Below are 22,058 nucleotides of genomic sequence, written 5' to 3'. Positions count from 1 at the left end.
ATTAACAGCTTTTTTTTTACAGTGTAGCTTCATTGTGTACGCGAGTTGTATGTACACCAGTGGTAAGCTTCTGTTTCAATATTTCGCGTCAGCTCATCACGCAAGCACGCACGCACACATGTCCGCATGCAGTGAAGCCTTTATGCGGAGGTTAAGATGGTTCCAGCAAGCGAAAAATGCGCGTGCACTTAGTTGTAAGTACAGCTTTGTCCCGACTACTTCTCTTTACTTGTGCTCGCGTTTTTTGCCCTTGTACCATGCACCAGCTCGCCCAGCAAGCCACCCTCTTAAGCCTTTATGCCTTCGCTTTATAAGGATACCCTCGGGAGACCTCGCTTCTGCCATTCCTTTTTATTTTTTTCTCTGCTATACGCGGCAGAATTCGCTTGCTTCTGAGAAGAGGAGGGTGTTACCATGGCTACAGGTGGATTTAGCCTTGCAAAGGCATGTTGGCAATTCATCCGCGCGTGCTTCACGAGACTGCCTCATGAGGCGTTTAACGGTGACAACTATATGAATACACCCATAACGACCTCATGAATGGCCCCATTTCGCTGCTTTATTTACGCAAGATGTTCTTTTTTTTTTACCTTGCGTGTGCGTGCGTGCGCGCCTTCGTGCAGGTGCTTGTGGTTTCGCCATTGTTGACGAGAAGGTCTTCATCCTTAGCATGTCCTTCTTTTTTATGCCACTCGGCTGTTACTATACATATCTTAAGCTGGCACTTTATTTTTTCCAGTGCGTGCGCGCCTGTATAAATGTAAGTGCAAAAAATAAACAACCGAAGCTTTCCTCTTCCGACACCAGTAAGTTGACTACATCCGTTGTTTATCGTATTTTTCGGTGTCGTATGTAAACGGCGAATAGAGGACATTTCTGTCGTGTTCCTTATATCGGCGCATGTCGCCGCAAACTTTGTTACGGCCCTGTAGCAGCTAGTCGCTTTCCGATCAACTTTTTGCTGTTGGTTGAGCATCATGCAGTTGCAGCACAGATATGATTATGTACGTAGACAGTTTATCGCGCCTAGTGAATGATTTATACGGATGAAATTGGCTATGCTGGCAACTACAGCGTTACCCGCTCCTACGCAAACAATAAATTGTTCAATGATCAAAGGATGATAACATGAGGTGATATGAAAAACGCGTTCCGACAATAAAGCACATTTCCCGTCATTCTTGAACAGAAAATATAGAAAAAAAATTAACGAAAACGCAACAATATGGCACACTCTGCCCTTTCTTCAATTCAACATAAATAAGTCAATCAATTCAGTCGAATAATACAGAATAAATAAATAAACATAATAATAATAATAATATTTGGGGTTTTACGTGCCAAAACCACTTTCTGATTATGAGGCACGCCGTAGTGGAGGACTCCGGAAATTTTGACCACCCGGGGTTCTTTAACGTGCACCTAAATCTAAGCACATGGGTGTTTTCGCATTTCGCCCCCATCGAAATGCGGCCGCCGTGGCCGGGATTCGATCCCGCGACCTCGTGCTCAGCAGCCCAACACCATAGCCACTGAGCAACCACGGCGGGTGATATAAATAAACAGACACATACATAGCTTTAGTACAGAGATACTGTGTCACTCTCAGTATAAAAATGTTATTAAAGATTTCGGAGCCAATCGCTGTCATGATGCGTTAACCCATGGCCCAAGCAACTTCTCTATGCTATAACGACGATCATTAAGGGTAATAATTGTTGTCTTCAGAGCCCATATTTACTGTTCTACCTTAGGACAGCTTATCAGAACGTGTTCCACATTCTCATATGAGCGGCCGCACAAGCAACCAGGTATAGTTGATTGACGTATACGATATGAAAAGCTACATGTATACGCCACCTCCAACCTGATACGATGAATGAGGGAGTCTTTATGTCGCGTCCCGCCAACACCTCCTGCTGGTCCAGCGGAGATCGCTGCGGAGATTGGAAACTGCTTATGTGTACTGAATTGGCATCAAATCAAATCGATGAACTTGTGTTATGCACTTACATAATTGTTTTGTTTTCTATTGTTAGCATCAACCCTCGTGAATTGAGTTAGTGGGACAGGAGCAGAATGGTGTGCATTTCTCGCTATTCTGTCGGCTTCAGCGTTTCCTGCGGTACCTATATGTCCACTTGTATGAGCCAGCTGGCGTTCTTACATTTACTTGCATGCAGGAGTTTAGGAGTGGTTACGCGTCACCGAAATACAAGCGCCTCAAAGAAACAGCAACATTGCAAGCGCTTATGATGCCGGGTATAGAGACACCTGCTCTAGTAATCAGAAAGGGTTTGCTAATACTTCTGCAGCTTTACGTACTTGCACGTCTACGCTCCATAGACGTGTGTGTGTATCTACATCACTTTATTGCAGTAATACTTGGCGCGACGCGCTGTAGTGGTTTCGCATTATAAAAAAACTACGCCTGCCTTTCGTATGTTCTGCGCGTCATATATCTGAGAGTGAATCCTTGCTCATTGTAGTAAAAAAAATCTCGCTACTGCAGTATAGTAAAGCCAGCCATAAAAACGTGCTCTTGTGTATAATGCATTAGCCTATCTCGTATATAAATCTTGGATGTAAACGTCAATCAACAGTTACAGTCGCTTTGAATGCTAACTAAATCCAGGCATAAATTATATGCTAAGCGCAAAGATTGCATCTTGAAAAGGGAGGCGTTAATTGTGCATGGCAGGATTTTTGAAAAACGACGCCGGAAATTGTTCATTGCTGTTATGCAGTGACCGAGAAAATACCGCCGCACGAGATAATGCAACAATTCAAGGACAAATAAATTTCGTTATCTGTGCAAGATTTTAATTAACTGAATTCTGGTGTTTTACGTGCCAGAAGCACGTTTTAATCGCGAGGCACGCCATAGCGGGGGACTCTGGATTAATTTCGACCTCCAAGGGAACGTTAGCGTGCCCCCAATGTACAGGACACGGAAGCTTTTGCATTTGGCCCCCATCGAAATACGCCCGCCGCGGCTGGGATTGGTCCCGCGACCTCGTGCTTAGCAGGGCAACACCACAACCTCTAAGCCACCGCGGTGGGTTGCAAGATGTAACGCATTTCGGAACCAGTAGCTGACGCGAACAGGAGTGTCTCTTCATAAGAGGCGCAGTTGTGTTATACACACTTGTCGCGAACCCCCATTTATTATTTTCCTTGAAAACTCGAAACGCAGCGCTGCTTCAAGAATTTGGGGTTCGTAAAGCAGGGCTTCGTCGTATATCTTCACTTTGGCAATGCGGGTTTTAGTGAGTGGTTCGACGAAAGAAAAGGCGCCTGCGCTGTAAAAAAAAAAAAAAAAAAGAGAGAGATAGAGAGAGAGAAGCAAAAAAGACGGAAGTAGAAGAAGCACCGCGGGGTGTCGAGGAAATTCTGACAAAAGCAACGTGCCATCCGAATCTTCGCCTGCAGTCGTACGCAGTTGGACGCGTCAAGCCCTCGATGGCACCGCGGCACGTTTGCCCTAATCGCGCAGAGACGCCTTGCCGGCGCCGTCAGCGCGCCTTCATGTAAATAAGCTGCCCGCTTATCATTACGTGAGCGGCAACGTCCCCGCGCGGACTCCTCTCAGTCGCACGTGCTCCGAGCGCATCTGTCCACCGACGACGTGTTTGCGTGTTTTTTTTTTTTTTTTTTTGTGCGCGTACATCTTCGCGCAGCTTCGAGCGAGACGCGGTGCCAGGCGGCAGACCACTTAAAAGAGCTAGCCCGTCTCGTCGGCCGGTATAGTAAATAAGTTGGTCTCGCCCGTTTTTTCTGGCCGCCCAGGTTTCGCAGGATCGAGTGTGCTTCCCTCTCTGCCTGGCTAACTGGTTAGCCCTGTTGTCCGCGCAGCATATGTAGATAATTACCCGTACAACCGAGCTTCAAGCACGATTTCGCCCTGGTAACGGTGGCCCGTTTGTATGAGCGTGCTTTTTTTGATGGGAATGTAAGGAGGGATGAGACAAGTAAGAGGGAAAAAGAGAGAGAAAGAAAAACGAGTCTAGTGGGAATCTATAGTGATACCTTCTAGGGCCTTTCTCTCCCCAATCCCCTTCTTTATGGAGGGTTTCACAGAGAAGCATACGCCGGAAGAATTCTTTGCATTTCAATAAAAGGCTCCCTTCCTCCCTTTATCTCAAAACGCGCACAAATGAGACAGCTTTTGAAAGAAGTCTCTCATTTTCAACTCCGTTAGTTTAAACTGGGAAAGAGAAACAAAAACATCGTTGACAAAGGCAAAATAGGACTAGACGGGACACTAAGTGTTAAATTTCACATATTTTCTTTCTGATTGTTTCTTCCACATTTGGGAAAATGCCAAACCGTCGCACGTGGAAGCTACGCTGATTCTCGCATCACTTCTATAAGAAACCAAAAGCTCTGTCAAGCGCAGCCGGAATCATTCGCGCGGTAACATAGGTGTAGAGGCTGCGCCACCGTGTAGCTATCCCTTCATTGTCACCTGCTATTGTCCTTCAGCATAGTCAGTGTCTCTCTTGTGTGCGTTTATCTTGTGTTTAAGTCCGCTTTGACGCTACAGGCAAAATGAACAGCTAATTATGTCATGTCAGTAGTCATGTCATGTCCGTGTTTGTTGGCTTCTTATGATATGACTAATAAAAATCGGGCCCCTCGGTTAACCCCCTCTCTTCTCGTTTATATATATCATAGGAAGCCAACAGACACTGGCACCAAGGAAAACACAGGGGAAATTACTTGTACTTACTAATTGAATTAAAGAAATGATAAATTAATGAAAATAAAGGTGGATGAAGAAACAACTTGCCGCAGGTGAGGGAACGATCCCATGTCTTCGCATTACGCGTGCGATGCTCTATACCAATTGAGCTACCGCGGCGCCGTTTTCCCATCCATATTTTGGGGTATTTATGTTTTACTACTAGAACTAACCTTGGGAGTGTTAGCCAGTGCCACCGCGTACAAGCCTTGGTGGCGGATGTAGAACATCATTTCTGCCGCAGGCGTAACGAGCTGTCTGGCTTCCACGTATCCGGAACTATCTTCTATGTCCGTGTCATGTGGACCATTGGCGTGCTACTTGGCTTTGCATCTTAAAATGTTATGGTGAGGTGTCACCATTTGTGTGCTTGCTTTGCGGACATTTAAGGATTTACCTCATATATATTGTTTCGCTGTTTTACTGGTACTATACTATATAGCTGGATAGCAGAAAGTTTTTTTTAACGTGCTATGCGCCTTAACTTTCTTTTTGTGAAACTTCGGAAGCGTGCACACTCGGACTGTGAGTGTTATCTCCTCTCCTCGTATTATTATCGTTACTGGCAGGCTTGCCTCTGCAGTTTTGGCTTGGATATAACGCCGTCCATTAATTTTCACCCGTTCTACGTGTCGGGAGGCACGTATTACCCTTGTTCTTACTTGCGAGGACGGCCATCCATTAGTCATTCATTATATCCGGTGAGGTCGTTAACTGCGAATAGCGATTCCGACAGCCGCGCCGTGGCAGCGGCGCGAGGCCTCGCCTTGGGATTGCAGATGACCGCCCTCGCTGTCGCTGCATCGTCTGGAACGAAGATTGCAGGGCGAGTGCGTGCTGTCACGTGTGTTACAAGTGGGAAAGAGTTGCTGGCGCTGTAGCGCAGACAAAACACTCGCGTTATCGCGGTACTACACTTTGTCGAGAGTAACCTCGTCAATTTGTGTTGTTTTGTTACGTGCTTGGTTATATAAACGAAGCACGACTTGCCCCAAGAAAGTTTGCGGTTCTCGTTTTGTTGCGTGCTAGGCGTTTTGGCTTGCGTATACGCGAAATAGAGCAAAATAGACGCGCTGGCGGCAGGGTCCGTCGTGCTGCTTGTGTGACCGTTACTTTTCATGCTTCGTATGCGCGAATTTAGGTGCCCAGAGAGACATTGGCAGTGCTCCATCTGTTGAGCTGATAATTCCTCTGACGTCATGTTTCTGTACGCACACGCGACGGACTCATGCTTGTGCAACAGTAGTTCCGATCCAAAGTGGTAGTTTGAAATTATTCAGCGCGGTTCGGCGGTCGCGTGTGGATAGGCATCCAGCTTAAGGTTGTGTGTGTTTATTGGACTGGGGGCGGGGAGGGGGGGCGGGAGGGGCATGTAGAGAATGAAGGATTATCGGTATGCATTACCGCCAGGGAGCATGTTTTGTTGCTATTGCGAAGTTGTACAGGCTCCATACGAGTTTTGAGTTTTTGGCTCTCTCTGTATTTACCTCACTTGGCGCTTAAATGCAAAGGCGGTGTGCATTTAGGACTCGCATCTGTATCGAGCTTTTCGGCGTATAGATCTCGTGTAGGTTTCCAGATAAGCGGTGTCTGAAACAACGATTTCACGTTGACACTTTGTGACGTCGCGCGATGTAGTTCAGTGTAAATGCTCACAAACAGGCGTTAGTTTTTATCCCTACGTAAGTTATGTGCTCTTACTGAAAGGCGGGAGTCTTCTGACCTCTAAAATATGCCTTGTGGGGCCGCAGCGTGCATTTTCCCTTACCATCTTTTTTCCTTCCCTTTTTGCTCTCCCCTTTGCGTGCGCTGTCATTTGGGCGTGTCGGCGGTGCCCTCGGTCGGACGAACGCACGGTCTGGTCAAACCATTACCGGGCCCGTGCATTAGCCAGCCGTCCTGCCTCTGCATTGAAGTAATTGTAGCGCAAAGAAACATGAACAAAGAAGAGGACAGGACACCACGAGCGTCCAAGTGTCGCTGCACTTGGGCGGCCCGCTTTGTGCGTGCTGCAAGGACAGACGACACCGCTTTTCTTTTCTTTATTTTTTTTCTCTCCGTCTTTACCTCTCTTTGTGCCCACACTGCATTCCTGCATGAGAACCGATGACTGTGTTGCGCCTTCACAGGGTGAGTGACAGTGCGCACACGTGCAGGCAGTTCTGCATTGTTCGTTATTTCCTTCGTTTACTTTTCTTTCATGCCCCTTTAGCTTCGCCAATGCAGGATAGCCAACCGGAGATTTCTCCTGGTTAACCTTTGCTTTTATTTCTATCTTCTAGGAAGCGATCGTTGTCGTCGCCCGTTTTACGTCTTCTCGAAACGTGAGCGTCGTTTCTATCGGAACAAATTCAAAGTGTGCGAAACTTGCAGGTACGCAACAACGGCTTGATAACGTTGGCGAAGCCCACCTTCAGGAAAACAATAAAAATTAAGTCACGCGCACTCATGGATGCACACATGCGTACTATACCTAGGGGTATGTCGGCGTGACAGGCTATTGTAGATATATCCCTTCGCTTCAACGCCACCTATAGAAATGCAATCCATTTGCACGACAGGCCGTGATACCACATTTAGTGAACCGGTAGACCGCCCTCCGCCATACAGCCAAAGGGGAGAGAAATTCCAAACGGTGCTTAGTAGCCGCTGCTGAACTCCAGCTGGGTCTCCGATCGTGGCGCTGAATCCATTTTTCTGGACTCGTTAGCTTTTTTGTGTGCCCCAGCACTGGCCATATACCACTGGCGATGGCGTCGACCAGCTCTCTCAAGTGTAGGGAAGGGAGAGTTGGATGTTGGAAGGAGTTAAAATTTGCGCAGAAAAAGAGTGGAAGCTGACCAGGCAGCAGTCATGGCGTTTTTGCTTTTCGCACATGCAGGCTTCACAATGGAAAATCGATATAATTATGCGATGTGGCGGCTGGAAGCGTGAAGGCATTGGGTTGTCGTAATAATTTTTGAAAGAGGGAAATAAATTTAATTGGCTGACATATATCCGGCAGCTGATGCTTTTAACAGTGACGAGTTAGTGGACCGTTTGGAACCGGTTGACGGTTTTGAGCCCAACCCATGGTCATAGTTTCAATGGACAGTCTCAAGGCGATAATTAAGCGGCTCATACTCCCGAAAGAACGCGGCGTGCGGTGCAGAAAGTTGTGTGAGCTCGCCTCGCGCATACACGCGCTTGTGCCACTGCTCTCGCGTTCGCCATCTTCCAGAGCTGGCTCCGATGCCGCTCATTATGCCAAAGAAGAAAATAAAGGCAAGTTAAGATGGAGTTAATTCAGGCACTCGAACCCACGACCTTCGGTGGGAGTCGAACACTCGAACTTATGTGGGAGTCGACCCCACTACCTTTGGTGTTAAGGGCAATTAAGACACAGTTAATATGTAGTTAATTAATTCACTCGAATCACGACCTTTGGTGTTAATGAAGGTACAGATAATTAAGTTTTCTTCAGTTAAGACATTCAAACTCACGACCTTTAATGCGAGAAACAAATAATAAGAAGTAACAGCGCATTCGAATGAGAATGCCAAGTGATTTAATAGAGAGTTTTAGAATAGGGGCCCCAAATGTTTTGGGGCCCCAAAGAAATAGCGTCGAAGCCACTGCGCATGCGCAAGACCCAAACTCCGTTTGGGTTTTGCGTTGGGAACGCTATTTCACCGATTTAGCGGGAACCCAAATAGCGGTCCCAAAAGCTTTGCGTCGGCAAACATGGCGGCACCCATCGAAGCGACGGCTCTAATCTAGCACAAAACTGGGTTCGATTCGCGGTAACGCGTGAGGTTCGCAAGCTAGGAGCAGTGACTGCGGTTATCGCTTTCTCTCAACTAGCGTGTGTTATGAAGATTGACTCATTAGACGCCGCTGATTTTGAATTCGATTGTGGATTTTATGGTTCGTAGGCCTAACACGGCTAAGCTTGGCTGGTGAAGGCTAGTAAAGTTGGTTTGTTCAAAACTAAATGCAACTAATTGTTTGCTGCTTACAGAATAACCTCTAAATTGTAATTAAACGCGAATACACGCAAGTCAAGATTATTATTGCTGTCATAAAATGGTATATTTTATTTAATTATTTCTAATAGCTTTTCTTTGACGCCGTAGTGGCGCTGTCAGCGCAAGACGCTATCCGCAAACGTAAAACCCTATTCTAAAACTCTTCACTCCTGCGTGCCCCAACGCTAACGCCCGCAAAGCTCTTTGGGGCCCCAAACTATTGGGGCCCCTATTCTAAAACTCCCTAATGTCTCTTGAGCCCGCAGGCTTTCGCCTTCACCCGTTTTGACGTATGCTAAAGTGACTGTCAATTTTCAGTTTAGCCTGCTTAGCGGAATAGCGGGATCAAAATGCGGATGCGCAGAATGCTAAACGACCCATGCCGTTTAGCGTACGGATGCTATTCAGATTTAACGTTACCGCCTTTGCGTGACTTACGTAGTTTACGCAAAACAATATGCCGGCCGCTGTGAACTGAATTTGGCGTTGTTTTTGTAGAATTCACTTTGTTCGTAGCAGTGACTGTGTAAACGGCCTTTGTTTAGTCTCAGGCCGCTACGCCAACCGAGTATTATGGATAACCTTGCGGAATTTTCGAGATCACTTCTTGTTTTGAACGCGTCTAAGCCTAACGAGAGAAATGCATGGATGGATGGATGGATGGATGTTACGAGCGGGGCGGTGGAACGGGGCGGTGGGTTGCGCCACCAAGCTCTCTTTATGTTATTGCCTATTGTCCTACCAATGTTGAAAAAGAAAAAAAAGGAAGGAAAGAAAGCCTACGATGACTTCCCATAACTAAAGTTTCTGAACCCCTATTGTGAAGTTTGTTTTTGTGCATCTCCGTTGTTCGTCGTTTCCCTACTTCACCAATTTTTGCGCCACCTATCGGTGAAGTTGGAAGATGGCGCGACGACGGTATATGGCGTCTGAGATCGGAAGCTTTCGGGGCCTATGGTAGGCAGCTTGTATCATTGTTTCGCCGCAGATGGGCGGACATGGAAAGCACAAATACAACGTGCTCTTGGCTTGCATTGCGCTGCCTCTAACATTTTCCGGACGCTGACCCAGGTAGAAGCATTCAGATGCACTATGCATGCGAAGTTCAAAGCGTAATGGAATAGCGTCCTGCACGTAAACTACGCTATCACGCTATACTAAAGCTCGCTTCCTGAAAAGTTCGTTTGCGATACTGTAACGCCACTTCCTTTAACCACGCTAACGTTAAACTAAAACTGTCCAATAGCTGCTATAAGGGGTTTTCGAAAACAGCTGGCGCATATACAAGGTAATCATTTTCAAGTTTCATGGAAATTTTTAAATATATACTGGGCCAGATAGCATAATCCTTGTCCTTGAGCTGGATTATTCGAAAAGCCGGACATTAGTAGCACGAGAAATCGCAACACATATTCAACGACTCAACATAAAATGGCTAAATAACTTGATTACGGCACATATTGTAATTTAAGAATTGCAGACGGTGAGCTAGCTTGCAAGACGTATCGAGTTGAAATGAACTTCCAGGGCGGTACCGGTTTCGAGATATATTATTTCCCAAGGTGTCGAACTAAATGCGTGGGCGTGCCAGTTACTTTTGTACCTCAATGCACAAAAGAGCGTTCGTTAAAAAAAATAATAACTGGGACAGTGCATTTTTAGGCAAGTTTGATGGCGCATATCTCGAAACTATCGTCATTCTGGAAAATCATTTCTATTGGATACGCCTTGCAAAATCACCGGCTACAATTCGTAAATTGCAATATGCGCCGTAAAGTAATTGATTCAAAATATAATTAGTGGACTTTTGTTACTTAGTTAAATACCTGTTTCGATTTCTCGTGCATGTCCGCCTCTCTGAACAATCCAGCTCAAGGACTAGAATTACGTTATCTGCAACGGGCTATATTTAAAAATTCCAGAAAACATAAAAGTGATCACCCTGTATACTTAGCGGACGTTATATTGGCTTCGTACACAAAACATCTGAAACGGGGTTTAGCGATATGCGCTTGCCAGGTTCCACTGACGCCATCTCTTTAGATACGCTAAGCCGCCTGCGCAGATGCGCAAAGAGCGGAGTAGGTTCGGTTTATTGTATTTCGACTGCTGTAAACATTGGAGTCCATGCGAAGTTTAACAGTCCGACAACAGTGGAACAATTGCACGAGGCGCGTCTGCGTTGCTTCTTGGCGGGCGGATGACCGTCGTGCGCGGCGGACCGCCCCGAGACGGCGAAGCGCACGTGAGGGCCAAAGAAAGCGGAACGGTGAAGGCAGGGCGTCGCTGGCTGCCTGCCTGCCCGCTTGCTTTTCTTTCGCGCGCGTAGCCGCAGAAGCAACAAACGAAGCCGTCGTCGGCGTGCTACGTCGGTCGGGAGGGCGACGTCGCGTCTGTCCTCATGCAAGGCGGGACGGGGCACGGGCTTCTGTGACGCATCGCACGCCGGCTTGCACGTCTGGCTTCGCCGTGCCGAGCCCCCCACTTCCCTCTCTCCACACTGTCTCTTCTGAACGCTCCCTCGCCAGCAGCACTCCAGTTCTGCCGGGGCTTCCGCACGGGACGTTTGGCGGTGCGACGGACGGGTCGTTCTCGTGTTCCGCACACGCTCCTCCGGTGGTAGTGTAGAGGCGTGCAAGTGGCGCGCCGGCATCCTCCTCGTTTAAATATTTTTCGTTTGCTTGCGCTGCTCCCTCGCGTCCAGTCGCACTCCGGTTCTTGTGCGTCTGTGGGCGTCTTCTGTGAACCGTTTCGTTTTTGCACCGTGTACATTTACCGCGCACCTGTTACAAGTGTGAGAAGGGCCAAGCAGCCGGACAGGGAGGCCCGTTGACAGAAGAAACCAAGAACGCTGGCAGCAGGAATTGATCCGTGTGTCCTGCCTGCTGCCCTGCCTCTGCATCTCGTCTGCTGCTCACGTGGGTTCCGGGCAGCGCACCGTTCGGCGCCCGAAAGCCGTGATTGGCAGTTGTCGCGCGCTCGTCACGATGCCTCATAAGGAAGAGGAACAGCAAGCCAACGGCGAGGGTGGGTGCCTTAATTTTATTTGTTTGTTCTTTCTCTAGCACGCGCTTTTTTATTTCTTCGCCTGTATCTTCGTTTTTCTCTGCGACCAGATTTCGTTAACATCGCGCACGTAGACCAAATCACGCCTTGAAGATGTCTACGCGACTTAAGTGCTTTAGTCCCCCCGTCAATCTTATTTCGTGTCAGTATCTTATATACTCCGCAGTGTATATCTTATATTTTTTTTTTTTTGTTAGCAAACGTGGTTATCGTGAAGAAAGCGGGCATAAATAAAGATTGCTATAGAAGAAGAGAGAAAGAATGTACACGCTAAGGAAAAAAAAAGATAGAGTTAAAAATGGGCTAGAAGAGCCCTAGGAACTACTTCCTGCAAACGAAAATGAGGCGCGCTTGCTCTAACAGAGATATAAATAGAATCATGTTTTAAAGATGCTTAATCGGGAAACGAACATGTATACTGGCCGGAAAAAAAAAAGGGCATATCGCGCGAGGTCAGTTTGTTTAACGCCAAAAGGAAAAGTAATATTCACGAAGCACGATATGCATCAAAACGAACCCGTTTCGTTGGTTTCGTTACGTTGAGAGCCTACTGTGTAACCTTAATGCACGCGTCTCAGTTTCTTTTTTTGGACAGCGTGCGTGACCGGTGGTGGTCGCACGCATTTATTTTCAGATTTCCGCCCCTTCTCGACTATTTTAGTTACGAGTGGATGTGGCAAGAGTAGTCTTGGCACTTCCGCTTTCTCCGCAAATTCGTTGCGTCCTCTGTGTGTGATCGTTTTATTCTACCTTCGGCTTGCCATCTTGCGACGTTCGCAAGAGCAGCGCTTCAACTTCAGTCGCTGGGGTCTCGAAACGGTGGCAGCGAACTGCTCGTTAACTAGCTCGAAGGACAATTCTGTTAATCATAATCAGCTTATTGTGTGCCGAGCACAGGATGCAGGCCTGTCCCAGCGACCTGAATTTACTCTTGTGTTGGCATACCTTCAGCCAGTACCTGCAAACTTAAATTGCTGGTCTTATCACACCGCCCAGTCCACTGCGTTCACCTTCATTTGGCACCCGTTCTGTTGACCTAACAGGCCACCGATCATCTGCTTTAGGCAGTACGTGACCTACCAAATTCCCCTCGTTTCCTCTCTAACCCATACCACCGTCTTTTCCATTCCATCGCTCACTGTGGAGTCCTTAGCGCCCTCCAGGGCGTCTTTGTTATCCTCAATGCTTCTTCCCCTTAGGTCCAAAATGAAATTTCGAATAAGGGACGCGTCAAATTTCCGTCTGAAGCTTTCTAATATGTAGCACCCCTAAATAACCATCAATTCTGAAAGAACGCAAACATTAAGCGTGCAGAGAATGTCGGCTTCGCGCAGTCGTGCAGTGTATTGACATTCCACATTTGTGCTTTTCGTGCTTTCGTTGCTGCGTTAACGTCTGTGGATGTCAACTTCGTTGACATCCACAAACGGACATGGGCAGGACATGTAATGAGGAGGGAAGATAACCGATGGTCTTTAAGGGTTACGGACTGGATTCCAAGGGAAGGAAAGCGTAGCAGGGGGCGGCAGAAAGTTAGGTGGGCGGATGAGATTGAGAAGTTTGCAGGGACGACATGGCCACAATTAGTGCATGACCGGGGTAGTTGGAGAAGTATGGGAGAGGCCTTTGCCCTGCAGTGGGCGTAACCAGGCTGATGATGATTATTATTATTCATGGGCCTGCTGATGTCTTCACTTATATCATTTAGGGCATCGATTTTACTAAGCTCTTTTTCACTTAGTGGAATGAGCGTTGTGCTGGTGAATGTGCCTTGAAAAGCGGTTGCGATGACATATGCTTCGTTTATTTAGAGTGGAAGTCCCGGCATCAAATCCCGCTTGCGGCTGCCCCATTTCGATGGAGGCAAAGTGCAAAAGCGCCTGTGTCCCGTGCCTTGGGGGCACGTTAAGGATCCCCAGGTGGTCGAAATTATTCCGGAGTCCCCCATGGCGTGCCTCTAATCGAATCCTGGTTTTGGCATCTAAAACCCCAGAAATAATTTTTTTTATTTATTTAGAGAGAGACCGAGAGAGGAAAGACAGGGAGCTTAACCAGATGTGAGTTTCCTGTTTGTTACCCTGCACTGGGGCGGGAGCAATAGTGGTTGGCCTTTTATTTGTTCTCTGGGCCTGTATACAAGCTCCGCACTATTCAAAATTGGTTTGCACTTGTACCTCGTGCAGTGTACAGCCGAAATAACCTTCTGCTTCTAGCAGCTAGTGGTCGTAGCGGTTTCCGTGTCGTTCTTCACTCAACATTTTTTTTTTCTTTTTTTTTTAGCACGCAAGAGTGCCCGTGTGTCAGGGGTATTAGCTATGTCCAACCTAGGCTATTGCCAAGCTTTCGTTAACTATAGTTAACGAACCAGCAACTACCTATATATAGGTAGTTGCTGAAAAGGGTCCAGGAAAGTCTGCTGTGACTGAATCTTTTTTACGTGGCGTCTGGTAAGAAAGTCACCAATGTTGCTGTGCTAATTGGCCTGGACTGGTGAACATAATAGCGTGTTCATACGAGGAGAACGTGGACGCCGTTTCTAGCCGCGGCTATTCCGTTGTCTTATTCTTGACTCCCTCTATCGCGTGATAAGACTGTTAAAATCTGCCGCGTTACTAAACACACAACACATTCACTGAGGAACGCATTGTCTGGACGGTGTTTGTCCATGCGGAGATAAATTTTCGAAGTCATTCATGACTACTACATGACAAGTGCTAACACCGCCAAGACCAACCCACGAAAAGCGAAAAAGAGTAGAATCGAGGGAGAAAGATAAGGGAGAACGTGGCCAGACAGGCAGCGCTCTCTCGCTTTTTCTTCGGACACTGGTTGATAAACGTTTTATGTCCGAGGTAATCGCGTAGTGGTTGCGCCATTGGGTCGTGGTGTGGCTGCGAAGAATTACGCCCTCGGCTGCGTGGGTGGGCTGCTCACTTGCGCGCGCAGTGATCGTTATCACCGCAATCCTTCCGCGGTGTTTACTGCATCCCTGGACTTCTTCGGGGGACGACGCGGAATGGAAAAAAACGCGGCGCCTGACGGGAACCGAAGGCTGGCGGCCATAGTTGTCTCGACTGGATGCGTCTGTATACGGCTTCGCTCGCAAGCAATATCACTTATTGGTGCTGGCCGTACTAGAGGTGCAACTGGGCGATAAGAAACACCGTAATGGGGCGCCCCTGATTTTATTTTGCCGCCCGAGGTCTCCTATATAAAGTGCGTCCGAAGTCGCAGTGCATGCACGAACGTGTTTTACGGCGTTCGGTGGTAGTGTTGTCCGTGCCGTAGGCGCCAGCGTTAGTGGGAGCCGGATACGCCGACCGCAATTTCACCCATGAGGTAAAGGCGACGGTGACCACAGCCTGCATGCAGTGCGCATTTAAAAAATTGATTGACGCAATCCATATCTTACCGATTTGACTGCGTCAGTCTTGCCTCTACAAAACCCATTAAAAGTCGATGCAGTCGACAGTTGATTACAAGTATAACGGAATGAGCCATAAACTGTCTGCAAGCAACGAAACTGCAGCTTTCTATATACTTTGTGAACTGTACCGATTTTCCGTCCTTTTTTTTCGTTTTTTTTTACCACTGCGAAACTGATGTTTCTATCTCTGCACGACTTTGGAAGCCTCCGCTGCTTGTGAATTCAGTGCGAGAACGTCACCACCAATGATGCAGCTACAACGACAGCCCCCACGCTTTGCATGCCCAGGCTATATGTATATATGGCGAGCTATATTCAATTTCGCTCAGGTTGATGAGAGGGACGCAAAATGTATAAAATGGGGCGCTAAGTCACAGTGATTTAATGCGACACCCCTCTGGAAGGTCACTATATGTAGCTCCATAAACTTCATGCTCGTGTTGACGGTATAAATAATTACACATGTACGAGACTCGCCATGCACTGGCTTGAATAGGCACGCTCGTGACGCGTCAGAGGACTAGTCTCTGAAATGCCGACACAAATACATGGAAGCTGTCCTTGTTCCACCAGCCGCTGCATGCGCGCAGAATGCACGTGCCCCAAATGGAGGAGGCGAAGATATCGCTTTATAGTGTTGGTACAGCTATATAGGGACAAAAGTTTGTGACGAACCCGCTGTGGTAGCGTAGTGGGCTTTGTTGTTCCGATACTAAGCCCGAGGTAGCGGGATCAAATCCCTGCCACGACGGCCGCTTTTCGATGGGGGCAAAATGCAAAAACATCCGTGCATTTCGTGCACGTTAAAGAACCCAAGGTGGTCAAAATTAATCCGGAGTCCCGCACTACGGCGCGCCTCGTAATCACATCGTGATTATTGCGCGTAAAACCCCATAATTATTTAAAACCTAAAGATGACAGTGATTACTACGAGTGATACGCAAAAGGAAGAGAGAAAGAAAGTGTCAAGTACCTGTTAAGCTTTACTTGCTTTTAACGACTGCCGCTCTTCAGTTCCGGGACAATTCTGACGTGCTCTGCTCAGAGCAGTTGGCTCTGAACTTTTTTCAGGCGCTATGGGCGCAGAGCGCAGGAACGGTTTCGTGCATTTGAGGGTCGCGCGTGTACCACGATCACGAAATTTTTTATTAGCCATATACCATCAAAACAACGCGGAGCGTGGAAATAAACTGTGTGCGGCTTCCGCTTCGAAGAGGCTCTTCTTTACGCTATAAGTCATATTGACGCGAAGTATACGCAGCCCACTATATATACAGACGCCGGCCGTCTGCGCGAGAACGACAAAGTTTGCTGTACAGTCCTCGTCCTCTGTGAGTGTTGGCCATCATTAAAAGGACGAACGTTCGTCAGGCTCTCGCTTATTACCTTCGTGACAATATATCCACGAATTTCTTAATCATAACTGAAAAGCTTTTTTCAACGTGGTAGCAATGGAGTTGTACGAATTTTCACTAAACGGCACCAGGTTGAATATTCGCGTGCATCAGGTCTTTTTTGCACTTGTATTTCTGTCCCGCCCCTTGCCCATTTTCCAAGCTATATGTTCAATACGGCACACTATCTGTTCTTCCCTTTTCCCCTCCCCAAGTGTAGGGTAGCCAACCGGGCACGACCTTGGTTAACCTCTCAATCTTTCCCTCTTCGTTTCTCTCTCTATCTCTTAAGGTTAACTCCAAATTAGCATCCGAACCAACATAACTATGGTGAAAAATGGGCTCGATGTGGCGCGTTACATAACGCTATCTCTCTGTCTCTCTCTCTCTCTCTCTCTCTCTCTCTCTCTCTCTCTATATATATATATATATATATATATATATATATATATATATATATATATATATATATATATATATATGCCATAACGTTAGTCTTTATCTTTTTGAATGTGATATTTATTTATTTATTTGTTTATTTATTTCCAAGGCATCCGACCCCTCCCTGCTATATATCGCGAAGACTGTTGTCTCGCTTTCTGGCAAGTCTCATATTTCGCACTTTTGTGCGCGTATGTTTTCATGCAGAGTAAACGTAAAACTGATAACGACGCCTCGAAGCGCACGAGTTCAGTGTGTGGCAGTGCGCCGGGGTTTTGCGCTCGTGATGTGCCATGATTGGCGAAGACGAAGCGTTGCTTGTAACGCCGGCGGGTTCGGCGACACGCTGCACATGCCGTCGCATCCTTGCCACGACGTTTTCATGTAAAGCTATGAATAGCCGCTCCCGAAGGTATTTTTGACCGCACTATTCTTGGCAATCGCGAGTGCTCAGTGTTTCCTGCTGTGAAAAGGCGGCCCTGTATTTAGCATGAGCAGCGCAATCATGCTGCATTTGTTAGTATCGCACGCTTCACGCACGCTACAGCTATAAACTTCCCGTTCGTAGGCGGCACGTCGATAGTGTAATGGGCCGAAGAGAGCGGCGTATACTTTTGTGCGCGTCCCTGGTGTGTGCGTGAAGTGATTTTTAAAGAGAAATGGAAGAGATAAGTGCAGTGCCGTAACTGTCTCTCACAGGAGGACACCTCAACAGCCCCTGGTCGCCTGCGCGCCGTACCGGCGCCGACCTTACGGTGTCCCTAATGCTTCCCATTCTCTCCCCCCCTCTGCCGCTTCCTCTCGCGCCTCTATAAAGGGAACACGCTTCTACACAAATACCGAAGCATAGTGCCAAGAAAGATACCGGGGGCACACCTATATACTCATAAGGTGGCGGAGCATGACGCTTAGGCAGTAGTTCCTGTTTTCTCGCTTGGAAGTTATCTCTTTCCCCCATTCCCCCAGCTCTCTCCTTTCCTGATTTCATGCCTGAGCCGGTGCTTCCTCGTCACCGTTGCCATGGGTTACATGCAGCTCGACTAGCTTGTTTGCGCCGTTTTACGAAGAGACGTACTCTTGCATTGTGTGCGCAGCTCGCTTCGTTGTGTGTAATATATATATATATATATATATATATATATATATATATATATATATATATATATATATATATATATATATATATATATATATATATATATATATATATATATATATAACAATTGTACTGTGTTATTAATATTCGTAACTGCATGGGGACGGGTTCTGCGGCCTGGCAGGCATGGTTTCAGTTTCACTATCTGCAGCAGATGTGCGTTGCCGTCGTCAACAAATACGTATGCTGTGACACCAGTTGAACGTCTGTCGAAAGACCGTCGAGAGTTTCAACGCTTTGTGAAAGCGTCTTGCATGGGACAGACATCAATCGCTGAGCTCCGTCGGTCTCTTGGGTAGAAACAGTTAAAGCTGCTGATTAGGCCTCGTGCGCCGTAGTCAAAAGCTTTTTGGTTGGTTCACTGTTCCCGGCATTGCCGTTACAAGCTCCACTTTTGCCATTACGAAGGTCGCTCCTCTCGTAGAACTCCAGCTTAGGCAATCGATGGAGTCGCGACTTTGACGCTTATAAGGCCTCTCGCCTCTGCGTCCCGTTTGAAGCCAGTTATTTTCTTTTAGGAGGAGTATACAGCTTGTGCGCAAAAAGACACGCCGTTATACAGTTTGAACCTTGTCTGTGAAGGTAGACTCACACGACTGCCCGAATAGCTTACTTATTTTGTGGATTCAGAGTGTCGCGACTCAGCTGTGTACTGAAACTCGACGCCATCTCTTATCGGCGTCGTCCTATTGCGCGATAGCGACTCGAAACGTTGAGCTGCGCCATGCTTTTTATATTGCATGGCTGAATCAGCGATTTGGCCCTGTTGTGCCATACCACGTGCTTATCATCGAGGCGACGGGAGCTGCCATACTACATGCCTATCATCGAGGCGACGAGAGTTTTTTTCCACTTCTCCGCGACGAATAAAGAATTCGACGCGGAGAAGTGACGTCATCACCCGCCCCGCCAGGTTCCTACCGACGAGGAGTCGCCGAAACTGCCCCATTGTGAAGCAGTGGGTTGCCTCCAGCCGCCCAGTCCATCTGATGCGCTCTTACAGCTACATGTACGCTATCCTCCACTATCTATAAATACTGTATAAAGTTTTTCGTTTCTTCTTCGTCTGCGGAAAGAGTCCGTCTCTCGTCCTCCACCCCGAAGTCACAGCAGCCCGTTGTGTCGATTTGAATTAGGAAGGTAGCACAGTATCCTTTATTTCACCACAAAAGTGCAGTGATATAGACTGTCGTTTCTAGACGGGAATTCCAGCGCTCCTTTAAAAGTGTTTTTTTTTTCTTTCCTTCGTTAAAAGGACATATAGGAAGAACAATCGCAGGCACTCGCTGCGCGCTGTTCTTTTACGCCCCGCTTCCCTCTTGCGCGGTGATTTGTTTCTGTCATGAAGTTTCTCTACACAGCGATGAACACGACCCGAGCGACGTTGCACACTAGCAGCGCCGACGCGCCATGTCCCATCCTCCTCAGTACGAATTTCACGCACTGTTTCTATTCCTGCGAAATCTACGCCGCGTCGTCACCATGGCGACTGGCGTTGCGGCCGTGACTTCTGGAGGCCGCGACGCCTTGTCGTACAAACTAGGCTCGCTCCAGCGTCAAGATTCCAGGTGAACCTGCGTCTTTCGAGGGCTGGAAGGCATTCGAAGACGCAAAGGTGCATGGGAAGTGTTTTGCGCTCCACGAAGTTGAAGGTTGCTGTCTAGGGGGTGTTATCAACTTCGCGTCGTTAAGACGAACGCTTCCCTGGCTCTTTCCCAAACGAGCGGCTGCTCGGTATAGCGAGCGTCTTCCGACTCCACTCCCCCAGAACTTGGCTGCTGCCTCGCGTGCTACAGCAGTCATTCCTCGCATTCGCGTCTGATTTCCCTTGATTGCTTGGCTCCCCTGCATTGCTCACCCTGCGAGGGACGCCGCCTGTCTCGCGAGTGCTCTTTTAATACATTGTGCGCCTCTAGATTAACCTATAACGTTACTGTAGTTGGTTCTAGTAGCGTTGATAAGACGCTTCATGCGACGCTGCTCCTAACTAGACGATCCGCCAATTCGAGCGCCGCGCCTCGGTCGCAGTAGTCGCTGCGCTGCGATATAACGCTCCTCGGCCGTTCCCGCTATAGAGGTGCCCGCTTGAGAAAGACACTTCAATTTCGTCTATTATATCATCAAAATCTTTCATATACAGAGTTTGTGGATCGGCGACCTCCTATTGGGAGCATTGATCTCCTATATTGGGAACTCGAGGCGTGGCGCTGCTTTCCACTATACGGCTTTTTTTTTCTTTTTTTTTTTTGTAAACCGCACACAGCTTTTTTCAAATATCGCCTGTGGCAAATAGCGAAATTGCAGCGTTTTAGCTGGATTACACGAAGCTGCGGACGTTACTTGCACGAGCAATCGAAATGCGTGATCAAATAATTAAAAAAACAATACTTATCTTTTTAATAATTACGGCACGTATAGCAATTTACGAATTGTAGCCGGTGAGCTTCCATGGCATAACCACTTGGAACACATTCTAAGGATCGCACGGGTTTCGAGGTATGCACCGTGATACCTGCGGTCGAACTGCAATATTGTCCTGCTTACTTTTTAATGAGAAAACATTATATGCCCCATTACGCGAAAATACGTTGTAGTCGGCGACGTGACCGACTGATGGTACCAAAAATGGCCGACGGCGTAAACAGTAAAAACACGTAAAAAAATGTTCGGATTGGCGCTGAATTTCTCAGGGGAGTCCCTTTAAACAAAGTAAATTAGTGGCTTTGAAAAGAAACTTTGCTGAATTGCGTCTGGGCGGGAATCGAATCTGGACCTCCGGGGTGCGTGATGATCGCGCTTCCCCGATGCCATGGCGGCTTTTTTTTTTTTCTTTATTGTCGGCTTTGACATACACAAACATACTGCGTCATGAGTGTATAAAATAAAACGCATCACTGTCCAATCGAACGACGCTGAGTGCTCGGTAACTGTATAGAGTGATGAACCCTTCGCGGCAAGCGAGTGCGTTGAGACACTTGGCGCGTTTTGACCATACCACGCAGGCGAGAGCTTGCGCGGACAAAGAACGCGCGGGAAAAAAAAATCAATGTTTCACCAAAGGGACTCTCATGTTTCCACAATCCCACACGTAAGCATTGTTAAGTGCCTCTGCCGAATTTTTAACGAACCGTCGTTTTATGCATTGAGCCACAAAAATAACTAGAACGCTCGTGTTTATCGTAGCACACTTCGGGACTAAATATCTCGAAACTGGTATCATCCTGAAAATTCAATGTGGATACGCGGTGCGAACTTACCAGCTGCAATTTGTAAATTACAATATTTACTCTAAAGTAATAATTAAGAAAAGTATTGGTTTTTTTGTTCATTCGTCAATCGATCATATTGATCTCTCGTGCATGTCCGCCTCTTTGAGTATTTTAGCTCAGTAACTAGAATCCTGCTATCTGCCGTAGGTGGCATTTAAAAAATTATCTATGGTATGAAAAACGACAGGAATAAGCTGAGCGGCTTGCACCGCCACGTAGGTGCTCCAAGTGCCACCGAGAGAGATGTTCAAATCACCATCATCATCATGCGTGCCGCCATTTGCTAGCCTGGCGCGCTTGCTGCACAGCTGTACTAAGAAAATGCTGGAAGAGATTGCAGAGGTCCAGTAGCGCGCACAGCTAACTCGCCTCACTACAGCTAAGTCAGGGAGATCCATCTTGCAGGAACTCTGAAATCACCTCGATAGAGTAGCGGAGGAGTTATCTGACGTTCGTCCGTCGATTCTTGAGAACATTACGGTCGCGGCCATACCAGGAACGTGCACCCCGATCACAATCGCGGTAGACGGAGGCCAAAGGTAGCCAACTTCCTT

The 22,058-nt window shown here is 47.4% G+C and overlaps 1 protein-coding gene across 5 annotated transcripts in view; it reads left to right on the top strand.

Moving 5' to 3' along the window:
• The window catches only part of AMPdeam (AMP deaminase), a 136,205-nt gene that overhangs the window by 29,119 nt on the left and 85,028 nt on the right, over positions 1–22,058 (top strand). The window contains exon 1 of one of the 5 annotated variants that reach the window (XM_075692004.1): positions 11,127–11,778. The exons of the other annotated variants lie outside the window; for them this stretch is intronic. Within the exon in view, the coding sequence (XP_075548119.1) occupies positions 11,739–11,778 (40 nt within the window). The 5' untranslated portion in view covers positions 11,127–11,738. Of the gene's footprint in view, positions 1–11,126; positions 11,779–22,058 lie in introns of those variants that run through there. 5 annotated transcript variants of the gene reach the window in all.

Source organism: Dermacentor variabilis, chromosome 5, assembly GCF_050947875.1.
Source record: "Dermacentor variabilis isolate Ectoservices chromosome 5, ASM5094787v1, whole genome shotgun sequence".
In the NCBI taxonomy this organism is placed as follows: Eukaryota; Metazoa; Arthropoda; class Arachnida; order Ixodida; family Ixodidae; genus Dermacentor; species Dermacentor variabilis.
The sequence above is the reverse complement of the archived record's forward strand: the minus strand, read 5'-3'. Positions and strand labels throughout refer to the sequence as shown.